This window comes from Nerophis ophidion, linkage group LG28 (assembly GCF_033978795.1).
Source record: "Nerophis ophidion isolate RoL-2023_Sa linkage group LG28, RoL_Noph_v1.0, whole genome shotgun sequence".
NCBI lineage: Eukaryota > Metazoa > Chordata > Actinopteri > Syngnathiformes > Syngnathidae > Nerophis > Nerophis ophidion.
This window is the reverse complement of record NC_084638.1, coordinates 13,387,093-13,413,729: the sequence shown is the minus strand read 5'-3', so window position 1 is coordinate 13,413,729 and position 26,637 is coordinate 13,387,093. Positions and strand designations below refer to the sequence as shown.

Sequence of the window (26,637 nt, the reverse complement as noted above, 5' to 3'; positions counted from 1 at the left end):
CATATGGATTTTTTCCCCCATTTTAGTCGGTGCGCTCCATAGTCCGGAAACTACGGTATAAATTGTCATTACATTTGTGCTTAAAGGGGAACATTATCACAATTTCAAAAGGGTTAAAAACAACAAAAATCAGTTCCCAGTGGCTTGTTGTATTTTTTGAAGTTTTTTTCAAAATTTTACCGGTCCCGGAATATCCCTAAATAAAGCTTTAAAGTGCCCCATTTTCGCTATCTTCGAAACCACTGTCCATTTCCCTGTGACGTCATACAGGGCTGCCAATACAAACAACATGGCGGTTACCACAGCAAGATATAGCAACATTAGCTCGGATTCAGGCTCGGATTTCATCGGCTTAAGCGATTCAACAGATTACGCATGTATTGAAACAGATGGTCGGAGTATGGAGGCAGATAGCGAAAACGAAATTGAAGAAGAAATTGAAGCTATTGAGCGAATAGCTATTGACGCTATTCGGCCATAGCGTGGGTGTACCTAATGAAGTGGCCCATAGCAAGGCTGCCTTATTAGCATCGCCGGTAAAATGTGCGGACCGAACGATCAGGACTTTCGCATCTTGTGACACTGGAGCAACATAAATCCGTCGTTTGGTAAGTGTTTGTTTCGCATTAAATGTGGGTATCTAGTTTCAAATGTACATACAGCTAGCGTAAATAGCATGTTAGCATCGATTAGCATAGCATGTTAGCATCGATTAGCTGGCAGTCATGTCGTGACCAAATATGTCTGATTAGCACATAAGTCAACAACATCAACAAAACTCAACTTCGTGATTTCGTTGATTTAATCGTTGCAAATGCATCTGCAGGTTATCCATACATCTCTGTGCCATGTCTGTCTTAGCATCGCCGGTCAAATGTGCAGACACTCTGGCACATTCAATGGGGGTCTGGCGGCAGATTTCTTGCCAGTGGTGCAACTTGAATCCCTCCCTGTTAGTGTTGTTACACCCTCTGACAACACACCGACCAGGCATGATGTCTCCAAGGTTCCAAAAAATGGTTGAAAAAACGTTAAATAACAGAGCTGAGACCCGGTGTTTGTAATGTACAAATGAATATGGCGGGTGTGTTACCTCGGTGACGTCACGTTCTGACGTCATCGCGAAAAGACCGATAAACAGAAAGGCGTTTAATTTGCCAAAATTCACCCATTTAAAGTTCGGAAATCGGTTAAAAAAATACATGGTCTTTTTTCTGCAACATCAAGGTATATATTGACGCTTGCATAGGTTTGGTGATAATGTTCCCCTTTAATTTTGTCTCAAAATAATGCTGACAATAATATTGTTTATCAGCAATAATTTGAAGGAAAAATTACCCCCCAACAAAATGTGTTATCAGCCCAGGCTTATGTCACGGTAAACCGAGGGCGAACTCATCAAACAAGAAAACATAGCTGTGTTTAAAAAAGAAGCTTGTTTACAACCATAAAGACACTTACTGGCTAATGCATGGGATCCATTTTCCTCCCCATTGGGTGCACCTTCTCCGTTTTTGGTGCTTCCCTGGGGGCCAGTGCCACTGCCACTGCTTGCTGCTGCCTGCTGTTGCTGCTGGGCCAACTTGTCTCTGTAGGCCTGCTGCCTAGTTTGGACAACATCTGGCATCACTGCATCTATTAGAGACAGCGACTCTATGGGACGACCATCAAATAAGGTCCCATCCTAAACACAAACAAAACAAAGATATACATATTGTTACTAAGGCCTACTGCCATAGACCAACAATGGAGTCCTAAAAACACTGAAAAGATGGTGACTGACTTCGTTGATGCTAACTTCAGCCTCCACGTACTGCAGACCCTTCTGGATTATGGAGATGAGGGCAGCAGGGGGGACCAGGGCTCCATTAATGTTTGATTGGCTAATGTGGCTCTCTATGCCAAAGGTGAATGCTGAGTGTGAGAAGCCTGGAAGGTAAACATTTTGTATGTCGTGAATGTAGAAATTAAGAAAAACACAACATATTTTGAGGGAAAAGTCATGGATGGATACAATCAGATTTTGTAATTTAGACTATGCTCATGAATAAAATAAATGCATAATCAAACTGGTAAAAGCACAATTAAATATCACCATTTTTTAAAAAGTCAAAGTTGAGTTACAAAGTTTGCATGCACGACCAATGCATACAACATGGTTTGTGTTTTTGTGGAGAAAGTCTTAGTAAATGTACTTAAAAAAAAACGTACCAGACTCCTGCAGGTATCTGTAAACCAGGAAATTAACCTCATCACTGCTTATGCTCATTTTTAGTCCCGGTCATTAAACCATTTGGTCAGCACACTATAGGAGCCTGGGAAAAGAAAATCAGAGTATTAGTTTTGCTTTAGTTGCCCTGGACACAAAGAAGACTTCATGGTAGATGTGGAGGCAACCCACTATAGAAATACATATTGAATGACATTATATAAAACAAATGAATAATAATAATATTGAGTTAGACCTAGTGTGTGAATGTTGTCTTGCTATCTGTGTTGGCCCTGCGATGAGGTGGCGACTTGACCAGGGTGTACGCTGCCTTCCGCCCGATTGTAGCTGAGATAGGCACCATCACCCCCCGCGACCCCAAAAGGGAATAAGCGGTAGAAAATGGAGTATATAGTGCTTTTTTTCTAGTGACTCAAAGGGTGTGACACTGATAACCCATCATTAATTCGCTCCACATTCACATATTGATGGTGGTATATACTGAGATTATGCTCCTAGTTAGGGTACCAGTTTACACTCATTAACCAAAAACTGGAAATAATTTGTACATTCCTACAGAAACATAAAAAAAGCTAAGATAAATGGTAAATGGGTTATCCTTTTATAGCACTTTTGATATCCTTCAAGGTATCGAAGCGCTTTGCCACTATTTTCACATTCACCCATTCACACACTCATGGCGGGTGCTGCCATGCAAGGCCCTAACCACGACCCATGAGGAGCAAGGGTCTTGCTCAAGGACATGACTAGGATGCCGGAAGCCGGGGATCGGACCGGGAACCCTCAGGTTGCTGGCACAGCCGCTCTACCAACCGAGCCCCAAAACAGAGAAATTGGAATTCACTTTGTGTGTTCATAAACCGTGTATTCCGGATTATAAACATCAATTTATTTCCAACGCTTTGAACCCCGGGGCTTATAAAACATTGCGGCTAATTCATGGATTTTCCTTCGCTGACGGCCATATTGCAAATAGACACTGAATAGGTGTTATTGTTTCTGCAATGGCACCATCTTATGGATGAATTTGCTTACTACAGTTGCTGCAGTGCTGAATTGCCGTGAACTTTGAACCGGTAGTAGAGGTGGCATTCTGTCTTCTAGCCGCCCATAACATTTCTGCTCTTACGGATCCCTTCATTCGCCCCTCTAAGCAATTTTTTGGGGTATTACAGTTCAACAGAAACAATTCTTAAATACTAAACGGCCCTCTGTGATGTTTGTAGGAGTGTTTTCATGCTCATTTGTATGTTATTGTGACGAAAAGAAGCTAGTGTGCTTCCATCCATCCAATTCCTACCGCTTATTCCCTTTTGGGGTCACGGGGGCCGCTGGCGTCTATCTCAGCTACAATTGGGCGTAAGGCGGGGTACACCCTGGACAAGTCGCCATGTTACTATTAGCTAATATGCTAACACACCAACGAGTGTATTTGTTAGTATTATTAACTTACAAAGGCATTTCTTTTGTATTTTTTCAGTTTTGTAAATTCACTAAAATGTCACAATATGTGTCTGTTTAGCTGATTTGACAGCTAGTTTCCGCAGCTAATGGGTCCATGACGATGACTTCTGCTTTTACTTTCTGTTTTACTCCCGTGTTCCAGACACTGTTTGGAAACAAGTAAGGTATGTAAACAAACACTTACAAAATCTTTCTCTTGAAATAAGTTATTTCACAATGTATATCTGGGGTTTATAGTCCGGAGCGGCTGATAAATAAATAACAATTTCTTCGAAAATTTAGTGCTCTATATAGTCCGGAAAATACAATATATTAGGGTTGTACGGTATATCAGTACAAGTAAAGTACCGCGGTACCCTTGAAAAATACCGGTTACCGGCATGACGGCACGTTGTCGTCACGTTGTGACAATGCTGGTTTTATACCCAGAGGAGCATGTTCGGCAGCGCACAATCACGCAGTACTAACAAGCAGAAACAGTGTGTCGACAGAAAAGGGAGAATAGACGCATTTTGACTTACCAACTAATTATAAAGTTGAAGTTATAATACTGAAATGCTGCTCTACAGAGGTGCTTTAAAACATGGCTAGCTAGCTAGCGGCTAACATCCATCCGCAGTCGGCAGTGTTTTAGCAACTTTTAAAGGACTTATCCACGCCTCCATGGCAACGAATAAAGTTTCTCACAAGTATCATCCATGCAGGAAAAGGAATAGCTAAACATGCTTCACTACACTCTGTCGGAGGATACAATAACTCACAGCTAACAAGCTAGTGCTCCTCTATGTTAACAAATGCCATGGGTGGATCTATACCTGACATCTAATGTAATGATACCAAGTACAAGAGCGTATATAGTCGATACTACAATGATTACATCGATATTTGTTACTGTCACAAAATCTTTTTTCTTTTAGTAGGATTTAGAGGTGAGGGAAATTAACAATTCTTAGATGTATCGCAATTCATACACAATCGATTAGTAAACATCAATAATCGATTTATGAATTTTAAATAATGTAATGCAGACAGTTCTAAAATTTGGCTGACTGCAGCGAGCCACCTCACCGTGAGATCCGAACCCCTCTTTTATTATAAAGTTTTCATGTTCCAGTTTTGCACACATTTTCATTATTTTAATGAATGTGGGAATGAATCTAACTTGTTGCTTATTACAAATGTGCTGTTTTTTTAAAGTTTCAAGTGATAAACGCTTATTTAGTGAAACAAAAAGAAATGTAGAAAATAAATCCATATAAATACAAATGCATCAATAATTTTTAATCGAATCTTAGCTTCTGAATCGTAATCGAATCATGAGGTGTTCAAAGATTCCCACCTCTAGTAACTTTAATGTACTTTCTTTATAAGTGTGAAGAATATCAACAAAACACCTAGTTATTTTTTACACATCTACCTCAAAGGCCTGTTTACATATTTGACAAACTAAAATGCAACATTTAGGGAGAGCAGAATAAAATATAGCCTGTGTTACCTTTTAAATAAGCAGCAACAATTGAAATAGCATTGAAAAACGAGAGCACAGTGCAACAACTCAAATTCCTTGTATTAAAATTACAAAATTATCATGTCATATACAATGTCATATTCACCACGTCCTCACCACCACATATTCAGTGGCAATCTAGAGGAAACCCTGGAGAGGATTTGAAATTGAAGCAGCGCCACACGATGGATTAGCATTTGCTGCAATGTTTTTAAATTCTAGCTGGTATTCTGGCAAAACAAGCAGCACCAGCATTCACAAACCACCCGTCTGCATGTGTTTAACAATGAATCTAAAAATTTAATTTTACCACCCTGAGTCTGCATCCTTTAAAGTAATCTTTCAAATAAGTACCGTAATTTCCAGACTTGATAAAGAACACCCACTAAATTTTAGGGGGAAAATAATTTTCCGTATTACAGTTCGCGGAGATATACGTTGTGAAACGATGTGTTTACACAGAAAGATTGTGTAAATGTTTATTTAAATACCTTAATTGTTTTCAAACGGTGCCTGTAACACAGCAGTAAAACGGCTGATCAAACAAAACAGAAGAAACAAATGTTTAATGTATCGTAAGATTTCTTGTTAGAATAAAGCCAATGATGATTTTTTGTGGTCTCCTTTATTTCAAAAAGTACCTAAAAGTATCGAAATACATTATGGTAAAGGAAAAAGTGCACAGGAGCGCCTGCGTGGCGGCAAGAAGCGTAGAATGGCGATGGACAAAAAAAGGCTCAAAGGAAAACAGCAACGAGGGAGGAAAAAAACAAAGCGACCCAAAGAACAGAAGTGGTCAAAAGTTTGGGATCATTTTAAACTCAAAAGACAGACAAGTGCAGTGTTAATAAACGGTATTAATAACCGGGGTAAAACTCCCGACGGCGGGTATTACTGTTTAAAGGGGAACATTATCACCAAACCTATGCAAGCGTCAATATATACCTTGATGTTGCAGAAAAAAGAACACATATTTTTTTAACCGATTTCCGAACTCTAAATGGGTGAATTTTGGCAAATTAAATCCCTTTCTGTTTATCGGTCTTTTAGCGATGACGTCAGAACGTAACGTCACCGAGGTAATACACCCGCCATTTTAATTTTCAAAACATTACAAACACCGGGTCTCAGCTCTGTTATTTAACGTTTTTTCGACTATTTTTTGGAACCTTGGAGACATCATGCCTCGTCGGTGTGTTGTCGGAGGGTGTAACAAAACTAACAGGGAAGGATTCAAGTTGCACCACTGGCAAGAAATCTGCCGCCAGACCCCCATTGAATTTGCCAGTGTCTGCACATTTGACCGGCGATGCTAAGACAGACATGGCACAGAGATGTATGGATAACCTGCAGATGCATTTGCAACCATTAAGTCAACAAAATCACAAAGGTGAGTTTTGTTGATGTTGTTGACTTATGTGCTAATCAGACATATTTAGTCACGACATGACTGCCAGCTAATCGATGCTAACATGCTATGCTAATCAATGCTAACAAGCTATTTACGCTAGCTGTATGTACATTTGAAACTAGATACCCACATTTAATGCAAAACAAACACTTACCGACGGATTTAGGTTGCTCCAGTGTCAAAAGATGCGAAAGTCCTGATCGTTTGGTCCGCACATTTTAGCGGCGATGCTAATAAGGCAGCCTTGCTATGGGCCACTTCATTAGGTACACCCGTGCTATGGCCGAATAGCGTCAATAGCTATTCGCTCAATAGCTTCAATTTCTTCTTCAATTTCGTTTTCGCTATCTGCCTCCACACTCCGACCATCTGTTTCAATACATGCGTAATCTGTTGAATCGCTTAAACCGCTGAAATCCGAGTCTGAATCCGAGCTAATGTCGCTATATCTTGCTGTGGTAACCGCCATGTTGTTTGTATTGGCAGCCCTGTATGACGTCACAGGGAAATGGACAGTGGGATCGCAAATAGCAAAAATCAAGAACTTTAAAGCTTTTTTTAGGGATATTCCGGGAGGTGTAAAATTTTGAAAAAAACTTTGAAAAATAAAACAAGCCACTGGGAACTGGTTTTTATAGTTTTTAACCCTTTTGAAATTATAATAATATTCCCCTTTACATTTAAATTAGCGAAAAAGTATGATTAATAACTGCCCTTGGATAAACTCAAGACTGATTGGTGCCAGCTTGCTAACTCAAATGCTAACATAACATCCACAAGAAACATTAACGTCTTTCCACAAAAAAAATGACATACCCCAATTTAAACTTGTATACTTTGCTGTCTGAGGAACCTACAAGCTGCGTCCACTTAGTGTAATTGTTCTATACAGAATACAAGACCAGGGTGTTTTTACATTCAAGGACAGCTGAACAAGGTAGGATGCACAACACCTGCCAGAAATAATAAATAATAGATTTAATTTGTTACACACTTTATTTAAATAAATTATACAAGAGCTACAGTACAAACAACTATTTTAAACCATAGAAGCTTAGTTAAAGCCTTAGACTAGCTTAGACTAAAGCATTATCAGTAAGGGATAAGAAACGCAAAACATAAAAAGTAGTGTTATTTATAAGTGATATTTATAAAAGCAAGGGGTCAAAATATTTCAGTGTGTGCAGAAGTACTTTTTGAGCACATTCAACAGTACCGTGATAAATTTGGTCAACGGAGCACGCTATCCACAACAAGAGTATATCGATGCTGCAAAACATTACCAGAAAGCGCCCTGCGTACTTACAGTGCAAACAACCAGAGTCTATTTTGGGAGGCATATAACGCCATCTTACATGCTTGACTCGAATAACAAAAGTTCTAGTAAAACAGACGGGGGCATGCGTAGAGTATTTACAGTTGATATGTCAATGCTAGCGCGTTGCTCTGGGCTTAAGTTTAATTGTCTTTTGTTTTCTTGCCCACATATTGCAAGAATGTGACAATCAAGATAAGTAGGTTAGATCTACTATAACAATGATACACAATGAGCAGAAATAGCCAACATTGAATGAATCTAAAACCCTGCAACATATTGTATTTTGTGTTTTACATAGGCTTGGGCTACATGCCCTAAAAAAAAATTCAGTTTTTCCCCAAAAATTCAATGTATAATTTTTTCCAGATTTATTTTCCTTTTTTTTTTAAGAAACCCATCCATCCATCCTCTTCCGCTTATCCGAGGTCGGGTCGCGGGGGCAACAGCTAAAGCAGGGAAACCCAGACTTCCCTCACCCCAGCCACTTCGTCTAGCTCTTCCCGGGGGATCCCGAGGCGTTCCCAGGCCAGCTGGGAGACATAGTCTTCCCAACGTGTCCTGGGTATTCCCCGTGGCCTCTTACCAGTTGGACGTGCCCTAAACACCTCCCTAGGGAGGCGTTCGGGTGGCATCCTGACCAGATGCCCAAACCAACTCATCTGGCTCCTCTCGATGTGGAGGAGCAGCGGCTTTACTTTGAGTTCCTCCCGGATGGCAGAGCGTCTCACCCTATATCTAAGGGAGAGGAGGAAACTCATTTTGGCCGCTTGTACCCGTGATCTTATCCTTTCCGTCGTGACCCAAAGCTCATGACCATAGGTGAGGATGGGAATGTAGATCGACCGGTAAATTGAGAGCTTTGCCTTCCGGCTCAGCTCCTTCTTCACCACAACGGATCGGTACAACGTCCGCATTACTGAAGACGCCGCACCGATCCGCCTGTCGATCTCACGATCCACTCTTCCCTCCCTCGTGAACAAGACTCCCAGGTAGTTGAACTCCTCCACTTGGGGCAGGGTCTCCTCCCCAACCCGGAGATGGCATTCCACCCTTTTCCAGGCGAGAACCATGGACTTGGACTTGGAGGTGCTGATTCTCATTCCGGTCGCTTTACACTCTGCTGCAAACCGATCCAGTGAGAGCTGAAGATCCCGGTCAGATGAATCCATCAGGACCACATCATCTGCAAAAAGCAGAGACCTAATCCTGCGGTCACCAAACCGGAACCCCTCAACGCCTTGACTGCGCCTAGAAATTCTGTCCATAAAAGTTATGAACAGAATCGATGACAAAGGACAGCCTTGGCGGAGTCCAACCCTTACTGGAAACGTGTCCGACTTACTGACGGCAATGCGGACCAAGCTCTGGCACTGATCGTACAGGGAGCGGACCGCCACAATAAGACAGTCCGATACCCCATACTCTCTGAGCACTCCCCACAGGACTTCCCTAGGGACACGGTCGAATGCCTTCGCCAAGTCCACAAAGCACATTTGAGGAAACCATGGAATACAAATGACAGAGATAATTTAAAGCAAGTGTTTTGTAAAAACCTGTAGATAAAAATGACACTGCATCTCATCCCAGAACAAGGTAGTCAGGTTACTTGTAGACCTCCACCCCAGATCACACCTCACTCCGACCCACTTCTCCAAAGTGGTTCTGGCTCATGGTGGAAGACTTAAATATTGAACAAGCAAGGCTTAATATAACTTTAGTGACGTGCAAAATCCAGTTTCAAATAATAATAATAATAATAATAATTAAAAGAATATTAATGGCATATCAAATAAAATTCAAATACAAATTTTATGTCTTTTTTTCTATTTGCAATTTTCTGAGGTAAATATCAAATTTTTTCCAAAGGCTAATAATACATTTGAAAATAAAATAACAATAATGAATGAACAAAACATTCAAGCCTTGAAGTAGCAAGAGAAAATGCATGAATAAAAAGTTAATTATTGGTCAGTTTGCTGGAAGTTTCCCGGAAGAGTTAGTGCTGCAAGGGTTTCTGGGTATTTGTTCTGTTGTGTTACGGTGCGGATGCTCACCCGAAATGTGTTTGTCATTCTTGTTTGGTGTGGGTTCACAGTGTGGCGCATATTTGTAACAGTGCTAAAGTGGTTTATACGGCCACCCTCAGTGTGACCTGTATGGCTGTTGACCAAGTATGTGTTGCATTCACTTGTGCGTGTGTGTGTGTGTGTAAAAGCCACAAATATTATGTGACACGCTGTTAGTATGGAGGAAAAGCGGACGTGACGACAGGTTGTAGAGAACGCTAAAGGCAGTGCCTTAAATGCACACCCCAATATAGTTGTCCAGGTGGAAATCGGTAGAAATTTGGGAGAATGGTTTCCCCGGGAGATTTTCAGGAGGGGCACTGAACTTCGGGAGTCTATCGGGAAAATTAGGAGGGTTGGCAAGTATGAGTATTAGCGGTGAATGCGGTGTTTCAGCGGCGGGCCAGATCTAATGCTAAATTGATATTGCCTCAAGGGCCAAATTAAATTACATGGCGGGCCAGAGTTTGATCCCAATGGCTTATTCCCTTCGGGGTCCCAGGGGGTTGCTGGAGCCTGTCTCAGCTGCATTCGGGCGGAAGGCGGGGTACACCCGGGGACAAGTCGCCACCTCATCACAGGGCTAGCACAGATAGACAAACAACATTCACACTCACATTCACACACTAGGGCCAATTTAGTGTTGCCAATCAACCTATCCCCAGGTACATGTTTTTGGAGGTGCGAGGAAGCCAGAGTACCCGGAGGGGAACCCACGCAGTCACGGGGAGAACATGCAAACTCCACACAGAAAGATCCCGAGCCTGGGATTGAACTCAGGACTACTCAGGACCTTCGTATTGTGAGGCAGATGCACTAACCCCTAATCAAATGTAAATAATCAAATGTATATACTTGCTCTTATGCTTTCTGAGCTCACTATGTTCACTGCTTTCTGTACATATCCTACAAAGTCAGACCTACACTGTTTCAATGTCCATTTCTAACATAATATAATTGTTGATGACTGATGTGCTGATATCAACCAAACCTAACCCCCCCGCCCCAACGCCCTTTCACATCTCAACCCTCGGATTGTAAATAATGTAAATGATTCGATGTAAATACTCTGATGGTTAACTTGTGTGATGACTGTATTATGCTGATAGTATATATTTATACCATGAATTGATTAACGTGGACTTAAACAAGTTGAAAAACTTATTAGGGTGTTACCATTTAGTGGTCAATTGTACGGAATATGTACTGTACTGTGCAATCTACTAATAAAAATCTCAATCAATTGTAGCAAAATTCTAATTTGATAATGTTGTTCTTTTGTAAATTGTACTTTATATTGAATAATTTTCAAAGAACTAACTTAAGAGCTTCCCCTTGGAAGCAATACTTCTGTATTAAATTGAAATGGTAACAGAAATGTACAGGCAAATAAATAATAATCGCTCATATTGAGATCAAATTTAAAACTTCCGTCTTGAAAAAAATAATTTTGTAAATAAAAATGTAGCATCATACATTGTATCCAAATAAATAATTAAGTAAAACATTGAGGACTATAGTTTGTTCAGTAAATGGATAAACGGAGGCTTTTTCATTCACACATCTTGGCGGTGTGCAGAGCCAAGGCTTTAGTGATCGCTCTGTGCATTGTGCTTCTTTTTCATCATACATGGTATCATCATACACATCTTGGATAAATTATTCTACCACAATAGAATATTTTTAGCCTTATGTTTTTGTTTACGGTTTTGTTTGCCTCATAAAGAGTTGCATTTCCCGCATTTGGCTGGAGGCTTCGGTTTCAGATGTTGGAATAAGTTTGTTGTGCTGCTGTATTTTCTAATTAGACTTTGCACGGGGTTGTCGTTTGTTCAGCGCCTGTTGCTGCAAAACCAAAGTACCATGTTTTCCGAGCCACAGGGCGTACCGAATTATGAGGCACACTGCCGATGAATGGTCCATTTTTTATCTTTTTTCATATACAAGGCACACTGGATTATAAGGCCCAATAAAAGGAGTCATACTATTATTTATTTTTTCTAAATTGAAAACATTTCCTTGTGGTCAACATAACATGTAATGGTGCTTCTTAGATCAAAATGTTGCATTGATTATGTATGAATAATGCAAACTCACTATATCGGTATGTTATAGCACTTTCATGGCAAGTTTACTGACAGAAATAAGTAAGAACTTTACACTACTTTATATTAAAAATGGCAACAGCGGAGGATGAATTTACCATAACAAGATGATAGAGATAAAGATGAAGCTTATCGATTACGGCGTCGTCACGGACTACGAAGGTGGATCCGCGCAATTTTTCAGGATGTATGCAGATCCTAAATACAGATCAGCAGGTACCAGAAGGTAAGAAAAGTTGCTTTAGCATAATATTGTGAAACAAAACGCCAGATAAAATGTCTCGCCTTATACACACACTACAATAATACTCGTATGTTGAAGCACAGTACAATCCATCAAGCGGTGCAGCTTCATAGCTTACCAAAGTCATACTAAAACATTTTGATGGATTTCTGAGTGCCGTGTGTAATGTTCTATATTTTCAATGGAACATGTAAAATGTTGGTGTTGTTTACATGTCATATTGCCATCATAGTGAAGTATACACTTATCTCATCTACTGGTCACACTTATGACTACATCATGTACCAAATAAAATAGCTTCGAGCTGGGTAAGCTCAACAAAACGTATTCCTTATATTATGCGCACAAGGTCGAGTTTTGAGGGGGGAAAAAAGGATTTTAAGTGAGCCTTATAGTCCCAAAAATATGGTACTGACAACACTTATACTTTCTTTGGAACAAACATGTCCCTCTAGTTAGCATTAGCATAAGCTATGTTTTGCTAGTGCTGCTAAGGAAATAAAGGGACATAGGGAAGCTCTTGAGGGCCAAAAAACATTGAGGAGAAAAAAACTAAAAAATGTTTGTGTTTAACTAAAAACTTGAATAGATCGATAAAATCGATATATCACCTAGTTTAACTGTTGCGTTTCACAAGTGGATAAGGCATGTCTACCAAGTTGTGTTTTGCCACAACATTGCAGTGATCAATCCAACAATCAATATTTTAAAGACAATGAGAATACACAGTACAGTCCTTTTTGGGTACAAACTCTACTTTTCAACTGGGACATTATTGCTCTGTCCCTTTACTGACATGGAGGCTCATTGTTTGAGTGCATTATTGTGCAATGTATGTAAAAATACAATTGGAGGTGTGTCATTTGTTATGTTTGAGGTTGTAAATTAAGATAAACATATAAGATGAACACACTACATTCAGTGTTTGCTATAGCATCATTATATATTAAGGATGTAAAGGTGGATGTATTCATAATCTGATTTTTCAGTGGAAAATTTTTGCTGTTTCACCAAGTAGGCAAGTCGATTTCTCACACGGTAGTTATGAAAAGTGTAGCGGTACATGAAGTCATAATCTGACTTTTGAGTACGGAACCATAGGTTCGGTACATATAACAAGGAGCGCAACGGTACATGCATTCTTATTTTTCAGTATACAGTAGAACCAATGTTATAGAGGCATACCAATTTCCCATAAGGTACACATTAAAGTGCAGGCCAGTCAGTGTACATTTGGCGTTGTGATCCACCTCCACAAGCCCAGGCAGTGTACCTAAAAGAGGATGAAAAAGCGAGGCATTCAGAGCGGGAGGAGAGCCAGGTGGAAAAAAACAGTTCAATCCAGTAAAGAGGTGTTATGAAAGATGTTTTAAGTGGTTGTTTCGGGCAATACATTTGACAAAAAAGCAGGACAATGGGGCTGCACGATTTGGAGAAAAAAAACTAATAGCGATTTTTCTCTCCAAAATTGCAATTGCGATTTAAGATTTTTATATTCTATACATAAAAATGCATAAAACTGTGAAAATAAAGAGTGAAGGAACAAGTCATGTTCCAATTTAAAAAATTGATTATTCATCTATTTTTTAATTTACTGTTAATATCTGCTTACTTTCAATTGTAACGTGTTCTATCTACACTACTGTTAAAATATAATACGCACATATCCTTCTATTGTTGCCATTTTACATTGGATTTGGCTAATACTATAAATGTTGATATCAATCTAATACCAATTAGTTATGGTGTCATACATTGGTTAAAGTTCTGTGTCCAGGGACATATTTCATTGGTTTAAAATCAATAAGACGACAAAAGTTTTTGTAATAGTCGATTAGGTGGTGATCTGTCCAGGGTAGGGATGCACCGAAATGAAAATTTGTGGCCGAAGCCGAAGCCGAATAAAATTTAAACGCTTGGCCGAAGGCTGAATACCGAATAATGAATGCAGTTTTTCACAATTTTTTAATATTGCATAAATAGCCTAGAATAAATATTTAGACATGTTTTTCAAATAAAGTAATTTTTTATTGAATATTGACATTTTTTGAATATTCCAGTAGCCTTTGCTTTTCAAAAAAAGCCCAGTTTTTCATTTCTATTAGGCCTTCAAACAAAACATGCATTCCAAAAAAAAATAAAGTGCATTAAAGTGGATAAACCCACAACAAATTAATTATTGTCCTTTTGGCAAAAGTCTGCTTAGCCACAGTAGATATGCTAATTATGTAAACAGAAGGCTTAAGTAAATCTCAATTAAGTGTGTGCTTGTAACCTCTTACACTTATACAGGTAGCCTACACAACAGGCTAATAATGTGAACAGAGGACCCACTAAACCTCAATAAGTGTGTGCTTGTAACCTCATACACTTATACAGGTACACAACATATCCCAACGTCACCATGTCACTGCACGTTGGTTGATTGCGTCACCGCGTCAAAAAATTGCGGCACACGCCACTATTCGGCCTTGTTTTTAACTCATTCCACCGAAGGCCGAATGTGTCTTTTTTTGCCATATTCGGCCGAATATATTCGGTTACCGATTAATCGGTGCATCCCTAGTCCAGGGTGTACTCCGCCTTCTGCCCGAGTGTAGTTAGGGGAAGCTCCAGCACCCCCAAAAGGGTCAAGCAGTAGCAAAGTATCGACTGTAGACGGCTCACCATAATACACAGAATCTTACACTCATTAAGGACTGAGGACACCACTTAAATGATTGGTAAGGAAGACCCTATTTTTCACACATTCTTGTGTTTTAATTTGATAAACTCCCAAATCTGTCTTGTTCAGAAAACTGAAAAACAAAAATATATTTTTGAAGATACATATATTCGAAGGCATATAAAATATAAATATTGTAGTATTTACTCAATGTGCAAAATGTTTTACAGCATAAAAAATACAAACATTGAAGCATTAAATCAATATGCAAAAATATTTGTGCAAATTAGAACATCAAGTAATTAAACATTCAAAGATGAATGGAGAACAAATATGAATGGAAACACAAAACTATAAAATAAAAAATAAAAAACCTGGGCCTGTGTGTACAACATGACATAAAGGCAGATCGGTAATTCTGATGCTAATGCTACACACTCTTTTGCAGTAGGATACTTATTTCAGGGCATTCAGTAGATTGCAACTGGACTGTTTGGCTTGTCTTAGAGGACATTTCGCCTCTCATCTGAATAGACCTCATCAGTTTGTGCTCATAGACTTAAATTGGTCAGATCTAATATGAGAGAGGCAAAAAGTATTCTTAGACAAACCAAACAGTTCAGTTGCGATTGATTGAGTCCTGAGAACATTCATAAACAGTAAGATACCTAATGTCTAAGAGATCGCTGGATCAAAATTGCCCTTCATGTGAAAGCCTGTCCCTAAGAGTAGGGCTGGGAGATTTTGGCTTTTATTAATATCACAATATTTTTATGCCATATCGGCCTTGAATGAACGCTTGAAGCATATAATTACAGCAGGATGATGATTCTATGTGTCTACATTAAAACATTCTTCTTCATACTACAGGGTTTCCCAAACATTCATTTATTTGTGGCGGCCCGCCACGAAAGAATTGCGGCCGCCAAAAATAAAAATATTTAAAAAAATGTTTTTTTTCTGTTTTTTTTCGGATTTTGACTTGCTTGACCGCTCATAAAAGCAATGGGACTCTGTCCGTGAATGGAGATTGTAGTTAAATATTATATAAATGTGTAAATATTATATAAATATGTATATAAATATGTACATAAAGTGTTGTAATTATATTCCAACGCCGCATTCTTCTTAGTCATCGCCGCCGCCGCTGCCTCTCATCCCACCTCCGCCCACCTACCCCCCCGCCGCCCGACCACACCACCCCAAATAGATGCCTGACCTGTGGGAAACACTGTACTGTATTAATATATGCTACTTTTAAACTTCCATGCAGAGAGGGAAATCACAACTAAGTCAATTGACCAAAACTGTATTTATTAAATACTCTTCATTCTCTCACGGGTGACTTTTTAAATGAAAGAACAAATTAATAGTGTTGCTACCTTTTTGTAGGACACTTCAGCTGCATACTTTGCATATTGCTGTTGTCCGCTGAATAGCTTCCCACTTGAAGCCAAACCACTGCCAGATGATGGACCCCCTGCTCTTTATTTTGGGCATCTATTGTTCTTCCTCCATTTGTTATCAGTTTCGTACTTTCTCTCTCTTGTATTGTCACAAGCTCCGCTCCGTTTGCACGACCTGCCTCAGCTTACGTTAGCTATGCTGCTACCGCTCTGCTCGGCGACAGCGTATGACGTTACACACGCGACAGTATGTGACGTATGTAAGAAGGCGGGCTTGTTTTACGTCTCTGAGAAGGAGAGACGAGAAGGAGTGAGAAACGCCAGTAATGTAATGCCCGCAGCTAAAAGCAACTGTGTGAGAACAAATAATTGAATATTACGATGTACTCATTTTTTATATCGCACAGAGACAAGCATCGTTTATATCGATATATCGCCAAGCCCTACCTTAGAGCATCATGTTGAAAGGAATTCACACAAGGGAAATCCTCTCTGGTGGACACCCCTATGTGCTAGAGTTACCGAGCAAGGGTTACAAAAGGTCAGTGTCAATCCAAATAAGTTCTCACAGTGTAATTGAGGGTAACCCCCCCTGCACATATACTATTTCTTATTTTGGCGCCTTCTCTGATTGGCCGGAGGCAGTCCGAGTCAGGAATGCTGAGTCCTTCTTCCACAGCAGTTGCAAAACGAGAAATGCCATGTCTGGAGGACACCAATGTAGAGATGAATGCAACTGTCCTTCTGCTTTGTTTGCTTAGGGTGCAATACGGTGAAGAACATTGTTTTGACAAATAAGCACTTGGAAAGTTTGCAATGTTCTCTGTATGTTGCAATGTGCATCTATTTGTAGTGTACTAGATGTTAGTTGGACAGCTTCAAATATTTTCTTTAAGAGTCTTGCCCTCTCTACGTAGACCTGATGGGTCCCACCCTGTGTGGAGATGGCTTTTATCAGTTAAAGGAACTGGTTGCTGTGTTCTTGGCAACTTACAATAATTTCAGAAGAAACAGTCACAGAAACAGCGACAAACTCAGACAAAAAGCATCAAATGCACAAGTGTTTACGCACAAAGACTTGTGATTAAACAACTTTATGCTGCTGATGGTTTCCATTTTTTATCAACTGCAGCTTTACTTTTTTGCCGGCAACTGCATGTAGCCATTCTAGACCAGGAGAGAACTCATTTTCCTTTTTTGGGTGGAACCTCTTGGCCTCTCCAGTTTTCCACGGCAACTTGATCTGTTGGGCATATGTTTGTGGTAGCATCAGACTCATTACAGGGGTAAGTATCCTTTAGTCTCTTCCCTTCTGCAGTGAATGCAGGATCAACGGCAGAATCTTATTTTTGTTTAGCAGAACTAATCTGAATGTTTCCTTCGATGAAGGAAAGATGGCAAGCAATTAGGGTTAGGTCTATGCTGTGCGATATAGAAAATTACTATCGTGATATTCGAGTATACGTTCTCACGCAGTTGCTTATAGCTGCGGGCATTACACTACAGGCTTTTTTTCCACTCTTTCTTGTATCTCCTTCTCACAGAAAGTTAAAACAAGCACATCTTCTTACATATGTCACATACTGTCGCGTCATACGCCCTCGCGGAGCAAAGAGGTAGCAGCATGGGTAACATTAGCTGTGATGCCAGCGGAGTGGTGTGAGTGGCAATACGAGAGAAAGAAGCTGCGAATCTGGTAACAAATGAAGGAAGAATTCATTCCCAAGAAAAACAGCAAGGACTCCATCGTCTAGTGGTGGTTTGGCTTCAAGTGGGAAGATGTCAAACACGTATGCGGCAAAAGCCTTGCTACAAAAAGTAGCACCTACTGCTAATTTTTAGCATCATTTGAAAATTAACCCGCGAGAGAATGAACAGTGCTTGAAACTCTGCATGTCAACATCTCCGTTCGGTGCCATACCCACAAAATGTCGAAGCAACCATTTCCGGATCAACACCATATGAAAAAATTTGTCAACAAGAGAAGGAGATAATGTCCGAAGTAACCTTCCACATAGCGAAGGACATTAACCATTTGATTTCATATTATGCAGCTCATTTTTATTTGACAGTTATTGGAATATCTTGTGTGACATCATGCACAAAAATGCACTTTATTTGTTTTAAACTATTGTAGTAGCGTTCTTTACAAAAAGTGCACTTTAATTTAGTGTTGTTCTGATATGTAATCTTAGTGACATCATGTACACAAGTGCACTAATAGCTTGTTTTAAAATGTCTCTGACAATCTTGCACTTTGTTTTGAAATGACATGAATGTTTGTGTCACTGCTTAATAACTGTTTAAAGGGGAACATTATCACCAAACCTATGCTAGCGTCAATATATACCTTGATGTTGCAGAAAAAAGACCATGTATTCTTTTAACGGATTTCCGAACTCGAAATGGGTGAATTTTGGCAGATTAAACGCCTTTCTGTTTTTCGGTCCTTTAGCGATGACGTCAGAACGTGACGTCACCGAGGTAACACACCCGCCATTTTAATTTTCACATTACAAACACCGGGTCTCAGCTCTGTTATTTTCCGTTTTTTCGACCATTTTTTGGAACCTTGGAGACATCATGCCTCGTCGGTGTGTTGTCGGAGGGTGTAACAACACTAACAGGGAGGGATTCAAGTTGCACCACTGGCAAGAAATCTGCCGCCAGACCCCCATTGAATGTACCAAAGTGTCTTCACATTTGACCGGCGATGCTAACTCAGACATGGCACAGAGATGTATGGATAACCTGCAACGATTAAGTCAACAACATCACAAAGGTGAGTTTTGTTGATGTTGTTGACTTATGTGCTAATCAGACATATTTGGTCACGGCATGACTGCCAGCTAATCAATGCTAACATGCTATTCTAATCAATGCTAACATGCTATTTACGCTAGCTGTATGTACATTTGAAACTAGATACCCACATTTAATGCGAATCAAACACTTACCAATCGATGGATTTAAGTTGCTCCAGTGTCACAAGATGCGAAAGTCCTGATCGTTTGGTCCGCACATTTTACCGGCGATGCTAATAAGGCAGCCATGCTATGGGCCACTTCATTAGGTACACCCACACTATGGCCGAATAGCGTCAATAGCTATTCGCTCAATAGCTTCAATTTCTTCTTCAATTTCGTTTTCGCTATCTGCCTGCATACTCCGACCATCTGTTTCAATACATGCGTAATCTGTTGAATCGTTTAAGCCGCTGAAATCCGAATCTGAATCCAAGCTAATGTCGCTATATCTTGCTGTGGTAACCGCCATGTTGTTTGTATTGGCAGCCCTGTATGACGTCACAGGGAAATGGATAGTGGTTTCGAAGATAGCGAAAATAAGGCACTTTAAAGCTTTATTTAGGGATATTACGGGACCGGTAAAATTTAAAAAAAAAATAAAAAAAATACAAGAAGCCACTGGGAACTGATTTTTATTGTTTTTAACCCTTTTGAAATTGTGATAATGTTCCCCTTTAATAAATGTAGTTTTGGTAAATTGACTTAATTGTGGTTTCCCTCTCTGCATGAAAGTTGAAAAGGACCAGTTATTACTGCAGTATGAAGAAGAATGTTTTAATGTAGACACATATAATCATCAAACTGCTGTAATTATATGCATCAGGTGTTAATTCAAGGCTAAGGGAAAACGTCAAGATATATATTGTGTATCGTGACATGGCTTAAAAATATCGAGATATTAAAAAAAGGCCATATCGCCCAGCCCTACGAGCAATTAAACCATTCATCCTTATAGGTAAGTTATCATGTTTGAAAATAACTTGATTTAAATTTTAGAACTTCACAACTGCGGCTGAACTTTCAGCGACTGTGGTGCTGTGGAACAGTGGCACCATTATTTCTGCCCAAAGTGGTAAGTAACATACAAGTGTTATATGGGAAATAATCTCTGGGAGGAAGTAAATGTTATTGTTATCCCCATTATTCATGGCCAGTGAACTGCTCTCCTCACATATTTCAGTTACCCACTGTTGAACTTCAATCAATCAACCAATGTTTACTTATATAGCCCTAAATCACTAGTGTCTCAAAGGGCTGCACAAACCACAACACAAACTTAAGTCTGAATCCAAACACATGCATCCACTTCTTCCTGTTCTTCACCCTTTTGTGCTCTATGGCTACTTCTTGCATCTATCTGATTAAAACACCAGACACCAGAAGTATCATTACCTTCGGCTTCACTTAACACTTAGTGATAACACGTAATAGTTACCGTACTTTCTGAACTATAAGCCGCACCAGCTAGATTTAGGGGAAAATACAGATTGCTCCATATATAAGCCGCACCCGACTATAAGCCGCAGGCGTTTTGATGTGTAATTACCGTAGTATATAGGGGTTCCTGCTACCACGGAGGGGATTGTCGGGACAGAGATGACAGTTTGGGAATGCAAAGCGTCCCATTTATTAACAATAAATCTTTCAATCATTCAATCAAACTTTCACATCTTTGACATGGCGAACAGCGTTCATGCAGAGTACAAATAATACAACGGTGCAAAGTAATACAAAGTGCTCGCCTGTAACACGGCAGTAAAAGTGCAGTCTTCAAGCTGCCGTCTCCAACGTCTCACCATTGATTTATTGATGTCAAGGGTACGTGCAGCAGCTCTATTTCCTTCTTTGACAGCCAGATTTATTGCCTTTAACTTAAAAGCAGCATCATATGCACTTCTCTGTTTGTTTTCCATATTGAGGGTGTTTGCATGAACACTGCCTTCGCGCAATCTGTCGCTCTCCTACTCTTTGTTTTGCTCTCGTTACCTGGCGCCAGATGTCTGCCTCGGTCTCGCGCATCCTCAGTAGTGCGCGCCCCTGGTTGCCGTAAGCCGCACCGTTGTATAAGCCGCAGGAACCAGAACGAGGGGAAAAAAGTAGCGGCTTATAGTCCGGAAATTACTATATTTTGCATGCTCCACAGATAGTGATTTAAGAAGCTTCACTTATGACCTTACAAAAAAATATTTAATCCTTATTTTTTTTTTTTTGACAAAACAAGGTGGTGGTTTTGCATCTTATTTACCGAGTCAAACGTTAAAGCTTCATTGATAACTTTTCAGGTCAGGATAAGGAGAAAATAAATTTACAAGAGCTCCTAGAACGGCCAGAGAAAAATCACTCAACTTCTTTTGGGACAGATGCACCTGCACGAATTAATTCGGTCAGCCATTGTGCAATAGCATTAACGTCATGTTTCTCTGACAACCTTTGCACCACTGGGAGACTGCTGTGCTGTGTCAGAACACCCTGATACACGACAATATAGCCGGATGAGCCATTTGGCCATGTTAGTTTTCTTACAACTGATCCACTTGCATCAAAACATAATGTCTGGTGAGTTTTCTTTATGAAGATCTTGTACACATGCATTTGTGTTTGACTCCAGTAGTGACAGGAAAACGTGTCCCGTCCAATGTCTCTGATGCTACCGCTGTGAGGTGAACTGTATTTTAATAACTGCAAGGAAAACCATTGGATTTCTGTCACTTAATTCCAAATCATCCCTTTCTTGTTTTGCTTTGTGCAGGGTGGCAAAATTGGGCTGAAGAGGTGGCTCTAGATCTCCTAAGTCCATAAGTTTTTGTGCCTGTGATGCTTTCCAGACATTTGTTTGCATCCTGCCCTCGAACAGTTCTGTGGCACACGCAAGTATCCAAACCAAAAAGGTTTTTAAAGGGGAACATTATCACAATTTCAAAAGGGTTAAAAACAATAAAAATCAGTTCCCAGTGGCTTGTTGTATTTTTTGAAGTTTTTTTCAAAATTTTACCGGTCCCCGAATATCCCTAAAAAAAAGCTTTAAAGTGCTTGATTTTCGCTATTTGCGATGCCACTATCCATTTCCCTGTGACGTCATACAGTGCTGCCAATGTAAACAAACAACGGCGAATATCACAGCAAGATATAGCGAAATTAGCTCGGATTCAGACTCGGATTTCAGCGACTTAAGCGATTCAACAGATCATGCATGTATTGAAACGGATGGTTTGGAGTATGAAAGTATTGAAGAAGAAACTGAAGCTAATGAGCGAATAGTTATTGACGCTATTCATAGCCATAGCATGGCCAAAAAGCTGCATTAGCATCGCCGGTAAAATGTGCGGACCAAACGATCAGGACTTTCGCATCTCGTGACACTGGAGCAACTTAAATCCTTTGATTGGTAAGTGTTTTTTTTCGCATTAAATGTGGGTGGAAGGAAACGTAATATAGTTGCAAATGCATCTGCAGGTTATTCATACATCTCTGTACCATGTCTGCTTTAGCACCGCCGGTAAATAGCATGTTAGCATTGATTAGCATAGCATGTTAGCATCGATTAGGTGGAAGTCAACATCAACAAAACTCACCTTTGTGAATTTGTTGACTTTATAGTTGCAAATGCATCTGCAGGTTATCCATACATCTCTGTGCCATGTCTGCTTTAGCACCGCCGGTAAATAGCATGTTAGCCTCGATTAGCTGGCAGTCACGCCGCAACCAAATATGTGTGATTAGCACATAAGTCAACATCAACAAAACTCACCTTTGTGATTTCGTTGAATTTATCGTTGCAAATGCATCTGCAAGTTATCCATACATCTCTGTGCCATGTCTGTCATCGCCGGTAAAATTAGGAGACACTCTGGCACATTCAATGGGGGTCTGGCGGCAGACACTTTCGCATCTTCGGGCCAGTGGTGCAACTTGAATCCCTCCCTGTTAGTGTTGTTACACCCTCCGACAACACACCGACGAGGCATGATGTCTCCAAAGTTCCAAAAAATAGTCGGAAAAACGGAAAATAACAGAGCTCTGACCCGGTGTTTGTAATGTGTTGAAAATGGAAATGGCGGCTGTATTACCTCGGAGACGTCACGTTCTGACGTCATCGCAAAAAGAGCGATAAACAGAAAGGCGTTTACTTCGCAATCTAGTGTGCAGGGAGTCATCTGTGTTTTTGACGCAGCTTTGAACACCACTAGGCTATTAATTGTAGGCTCTCTGTCACATGTTAAATGGACATCAACATGACACTCCTTTTACGTCAATGTAATTGGATTGGCTCTTTTAAAAACAAATGTATAGGGACTCTTCACCGCCTTCCAAATGTGCTCATTAACAACATGAGTGCAGGTGCCAGGTTTCAACATTTTATATTCCCCCTTTTTTTTTTTTTGATTGATACTGTTTGTCTTTGTATTCAGCTTTTTCCTAAATTAATTTGATCCATTTACAAAAGGAACATCAAGCTAAAAAGCGTGAAGATTTTGTTTGTCAGAAGGAGAAGCTGAAGAATCTGTGTCATCAATAGTTGCAGGATCACTTGTTTGATGAATACAGGCTATTTCTGTCCAAATATGGTGTCTGTTTAATTCAAGAAAACTTTACAGGGCCTCTTTTGTTTTTGTTTTTTAACAGGGCCCTGTTTTTCAGCTCCATCTTTATATACTGCCATTTTGGAGTATAGCCTCTTATTGTGCAGAGAACTGAAAAGATGAATCCCTGTCAACTGCTGATTTTTTGGGCATCTTGTTTTAAGAAGAAATACATACAATGCATTTTACTACCAATTAAAGTGTGTGCTGGACCAAACATGGGGCCTTGATCAAATCATGAGAAAATTGATATAAGTATCTGTAGGGGTGTAACTGTACACAAAAATTTTGGTTCGGTACGTACCTTGGTTTAGAGGTCACGGTTCGGTTCATTTTCGTTACAGTAAGAAAACAACAAAATATACATTTTTTGGTGATATATTTACCAAATTTGTAAACAATGGCTTTATCCTTTTAACATTGGGAACACTATAATTATTCTGCCCATGTTAATCAACATTAAACTGCCTCAAGTTGTTGCTTTGATTAAATAAAATGACAAAACCTTTCTTCTACATATAAAAATTGCAACATTAAACAGTTTCAAGTCAACTCATCATGCTTAGTTTATTACAGCATTTGGGAAGCCTATAGTTGACTTTTATTATACGCACGCACGCACACACAGCAAAATGAGCTAACGTAACGCTAAAAGCTAATTAGTGTTCACCTCAACCCAGAACTGTGAGAGAGCTGAGCTGCAGTTTAAGTTTCTAGAAGGTCAACAGGCTCATAGTGATGTTTGGAACAGTTGTGACTCGGAAGTGTTTTTTTATAATTTGGGGAGTGTACGATGTCAGCTGCTCACCTGCTAAACACATATCTGCTCATCTCGACGCCGGAGAACTGACAACATGCGCTCTGAATACGCACTGCTGATTGGCTTTGTATGTAACCAATCAGATGGTTGTGTGGGCGGGACAATGCTGGGTGCTCACTGTTCAGAGGCAGCTGCAGAGCAGCTTGTTAAGACTTTAGTTTACAAACTCGTTCGATACACCCTCGTACCGAACAGAAACCCCCGTACCGAAACGGTTCAATACAAATACACGTACCGTTACACCCCTAGGTATCTGCAAACCTTACAGTAAATGCAATGTAGTTGGTATGGATAACAATGGCGGATGCACACACATTTTCTGGACTTATGCATATCCTAAATACACATCAAAATGTACCAGAAGGTAAGAAAAGACGTTTTGCATAATTTTGCAAAACAAAATGCCAGAAAATGTCTGCTAATAGGTGCCATTTTGTGGTCCTTATACACACAGCATAATAAAACCCTTATATTGAATGACAGTACGTCTGACTACGTTAGCCGTAATGCTCTGAGAACCCATCAAGCGGTGCCGCTTCATAGCTTACCGACGTCGTACTAAAACATTTTGACATATTTTTAAGCACTGTGTGTAAGGTTTTATATTCACAATGGAACATTTAAAGTTTTGGTGTGGTTTACTGGTGTCATCTTGCAGTCTACGCGTATCTTTTGTGTGTGACTGTCATCTACTGGTCACACTTACTACACCATGTACCAAATAAAATACCTTTGATGTTGGTAAGAACAACCAGAATTACTCCATACATAAGGTGCACCGGGTTACAGACCCACTGTCGATTTTTTTGAAAAATAAAGTAATTTAGGTGCACCTTATGGTCCGAAAAAAACGGCAGTTTAAAATGACACTGCATCTTACTCTTGGCAACATTCTAATTTGTGTAATATTGTCCTTTTCAGACAATATATAAATTACACTTTTTATGGAATAATTCTCAAACAATTCAATTAAGAACTACCCTTGGGATGCAATACTTCTGCTTGAATAAAATAATTTTGTTAACAAAAATGTACAATTATACATTGCATGCAAATAAACGATCTCCAACATTGAGATGAATAAAGTGCAATATTTTGACTTGAATAGCATTGTGTATATGAAAAGGTAGTAATATAAAATGTATTAAAAAATGTTTTAAGTAAAATACTGAGAGGTTTATAGTTTGTTTCAGTAAGTCGAACGCAGCCTTTTTCATTTAACTGAACAATGGGAGGGACACATTAACAGCCAACTAGTTAACAGTATTCACTGAGCAATGGGAGGGACATGCTAAGAGTCAATCAAGTGCAGGTTTCCCGCAGCGCTTTGTTGTTAATGCGGCCGACTTAACATCTCGACATGTGCTTTGTTGTTAATGCGGCCGCCTTAACAACAAAAAGCCACCGCCTGGACTTAAAGTCTTAACAAACTGCTCCACTTAGTTCTGCCTCTGCCTTGTCAGTATGTCTATTCAGCATCCAGCATTTTCCCACCCACAGAACCATCTGATTGGTTACACGCAGAGCAGTAACAGCCAATCAGCAGTGCGTATTCAGAGCGCATGTAGCAGCCAATCAGCAGTGCGTATTCAGAGCGCATGAAGTCAGTGCTCACGGCACAGGGAGAGAGGTGAGACGGGGGAGTGAGCAGAAAGGTGTTTAGCAGGTGAGCATAATGCAGCACTCTCCCCAAATTCTAATAAACACTTCCAAGTCAATTACTTGCAACATCACTATGAGCCCTTTGACGTTCTAGAAGAATAAGCGGCAGCTCAGCTCGCTCGCAGTCCTTAAGGTGAAGGCTAATTACCTTTAAGCATAACTGTAGCTCACTGTGCGGTGTGTGTGCGCCCGTGTTACGGACACCAAAGCATGTCTGTCTAAAAGAAAGACAAGCATTATTGACCTATAGTTAACAACTAAGTTATTTCACTTTACCTTTTTCTGTGTTGATTGAGCTGTGTTGATGCAGCAAAAAATGACGTTATGTTAAATGAAGAGTTTCTGACTCTGA

General features: G+C 39.9%; 2 protein-coding genes across 12 annotated transcripts in view; one reads left to right on the top strand and one right to left on the bottom strand.

The window, feature by feature from the left end:
• The window catches only part of LOC133545573 (zinc finger protein OZF-like), a 538,609-nt gene that overhangs the window by 223,827 nt on the left and 288,145 nt on the right, over positions 1 to 26,637 (top strand). The gene's annotated exons all lie outside the window — the stretch shown is intronic.
• Positions 1 to 26,637, bottom strand: part of LOC133545580 (F-box-like/WD repeat-containing protein TBL1XR1) — a 110,915-nt gene that overhangs the window by 48,724 nt on the left and 35,554 nt on the right. For 6 of the 10 annotated variants that reach the window (XM_061891310.1, XM_061891309.1, XM_061891306.1 and 3 more), the window contains 4 exons: positions 13,531 to 13,618; positions 2,212 to 2,315; positions 1,784 to 1,929; positions 1,462 to 1,684 (listed from right to left, as the gene is read on the bottom strand). In XM_061891310.1, coding sequence (XP_061747294.1) covers positions 1,462 to 1,684; positions 1,784 to 1,929; positions 2,212 to 2,269 — 427 coding nt within the window. In that variant the 5' untranslated portion in view covers positions 2,270 to 2,315; positions 13,531 to 13,618. The remainder of the gene's footprint in view (positions 1 to 1,461; positions 1,685 to 1,783; positions 1,930 to 2,211; positions 2,316 to 13,530; positions 13,619 to 26,637) is intronic. The other 4 variants (XM_061891314.1, XM_061891311.1, XM_061891313.1 and 1 more) reach the window with 1 other exon arrangement.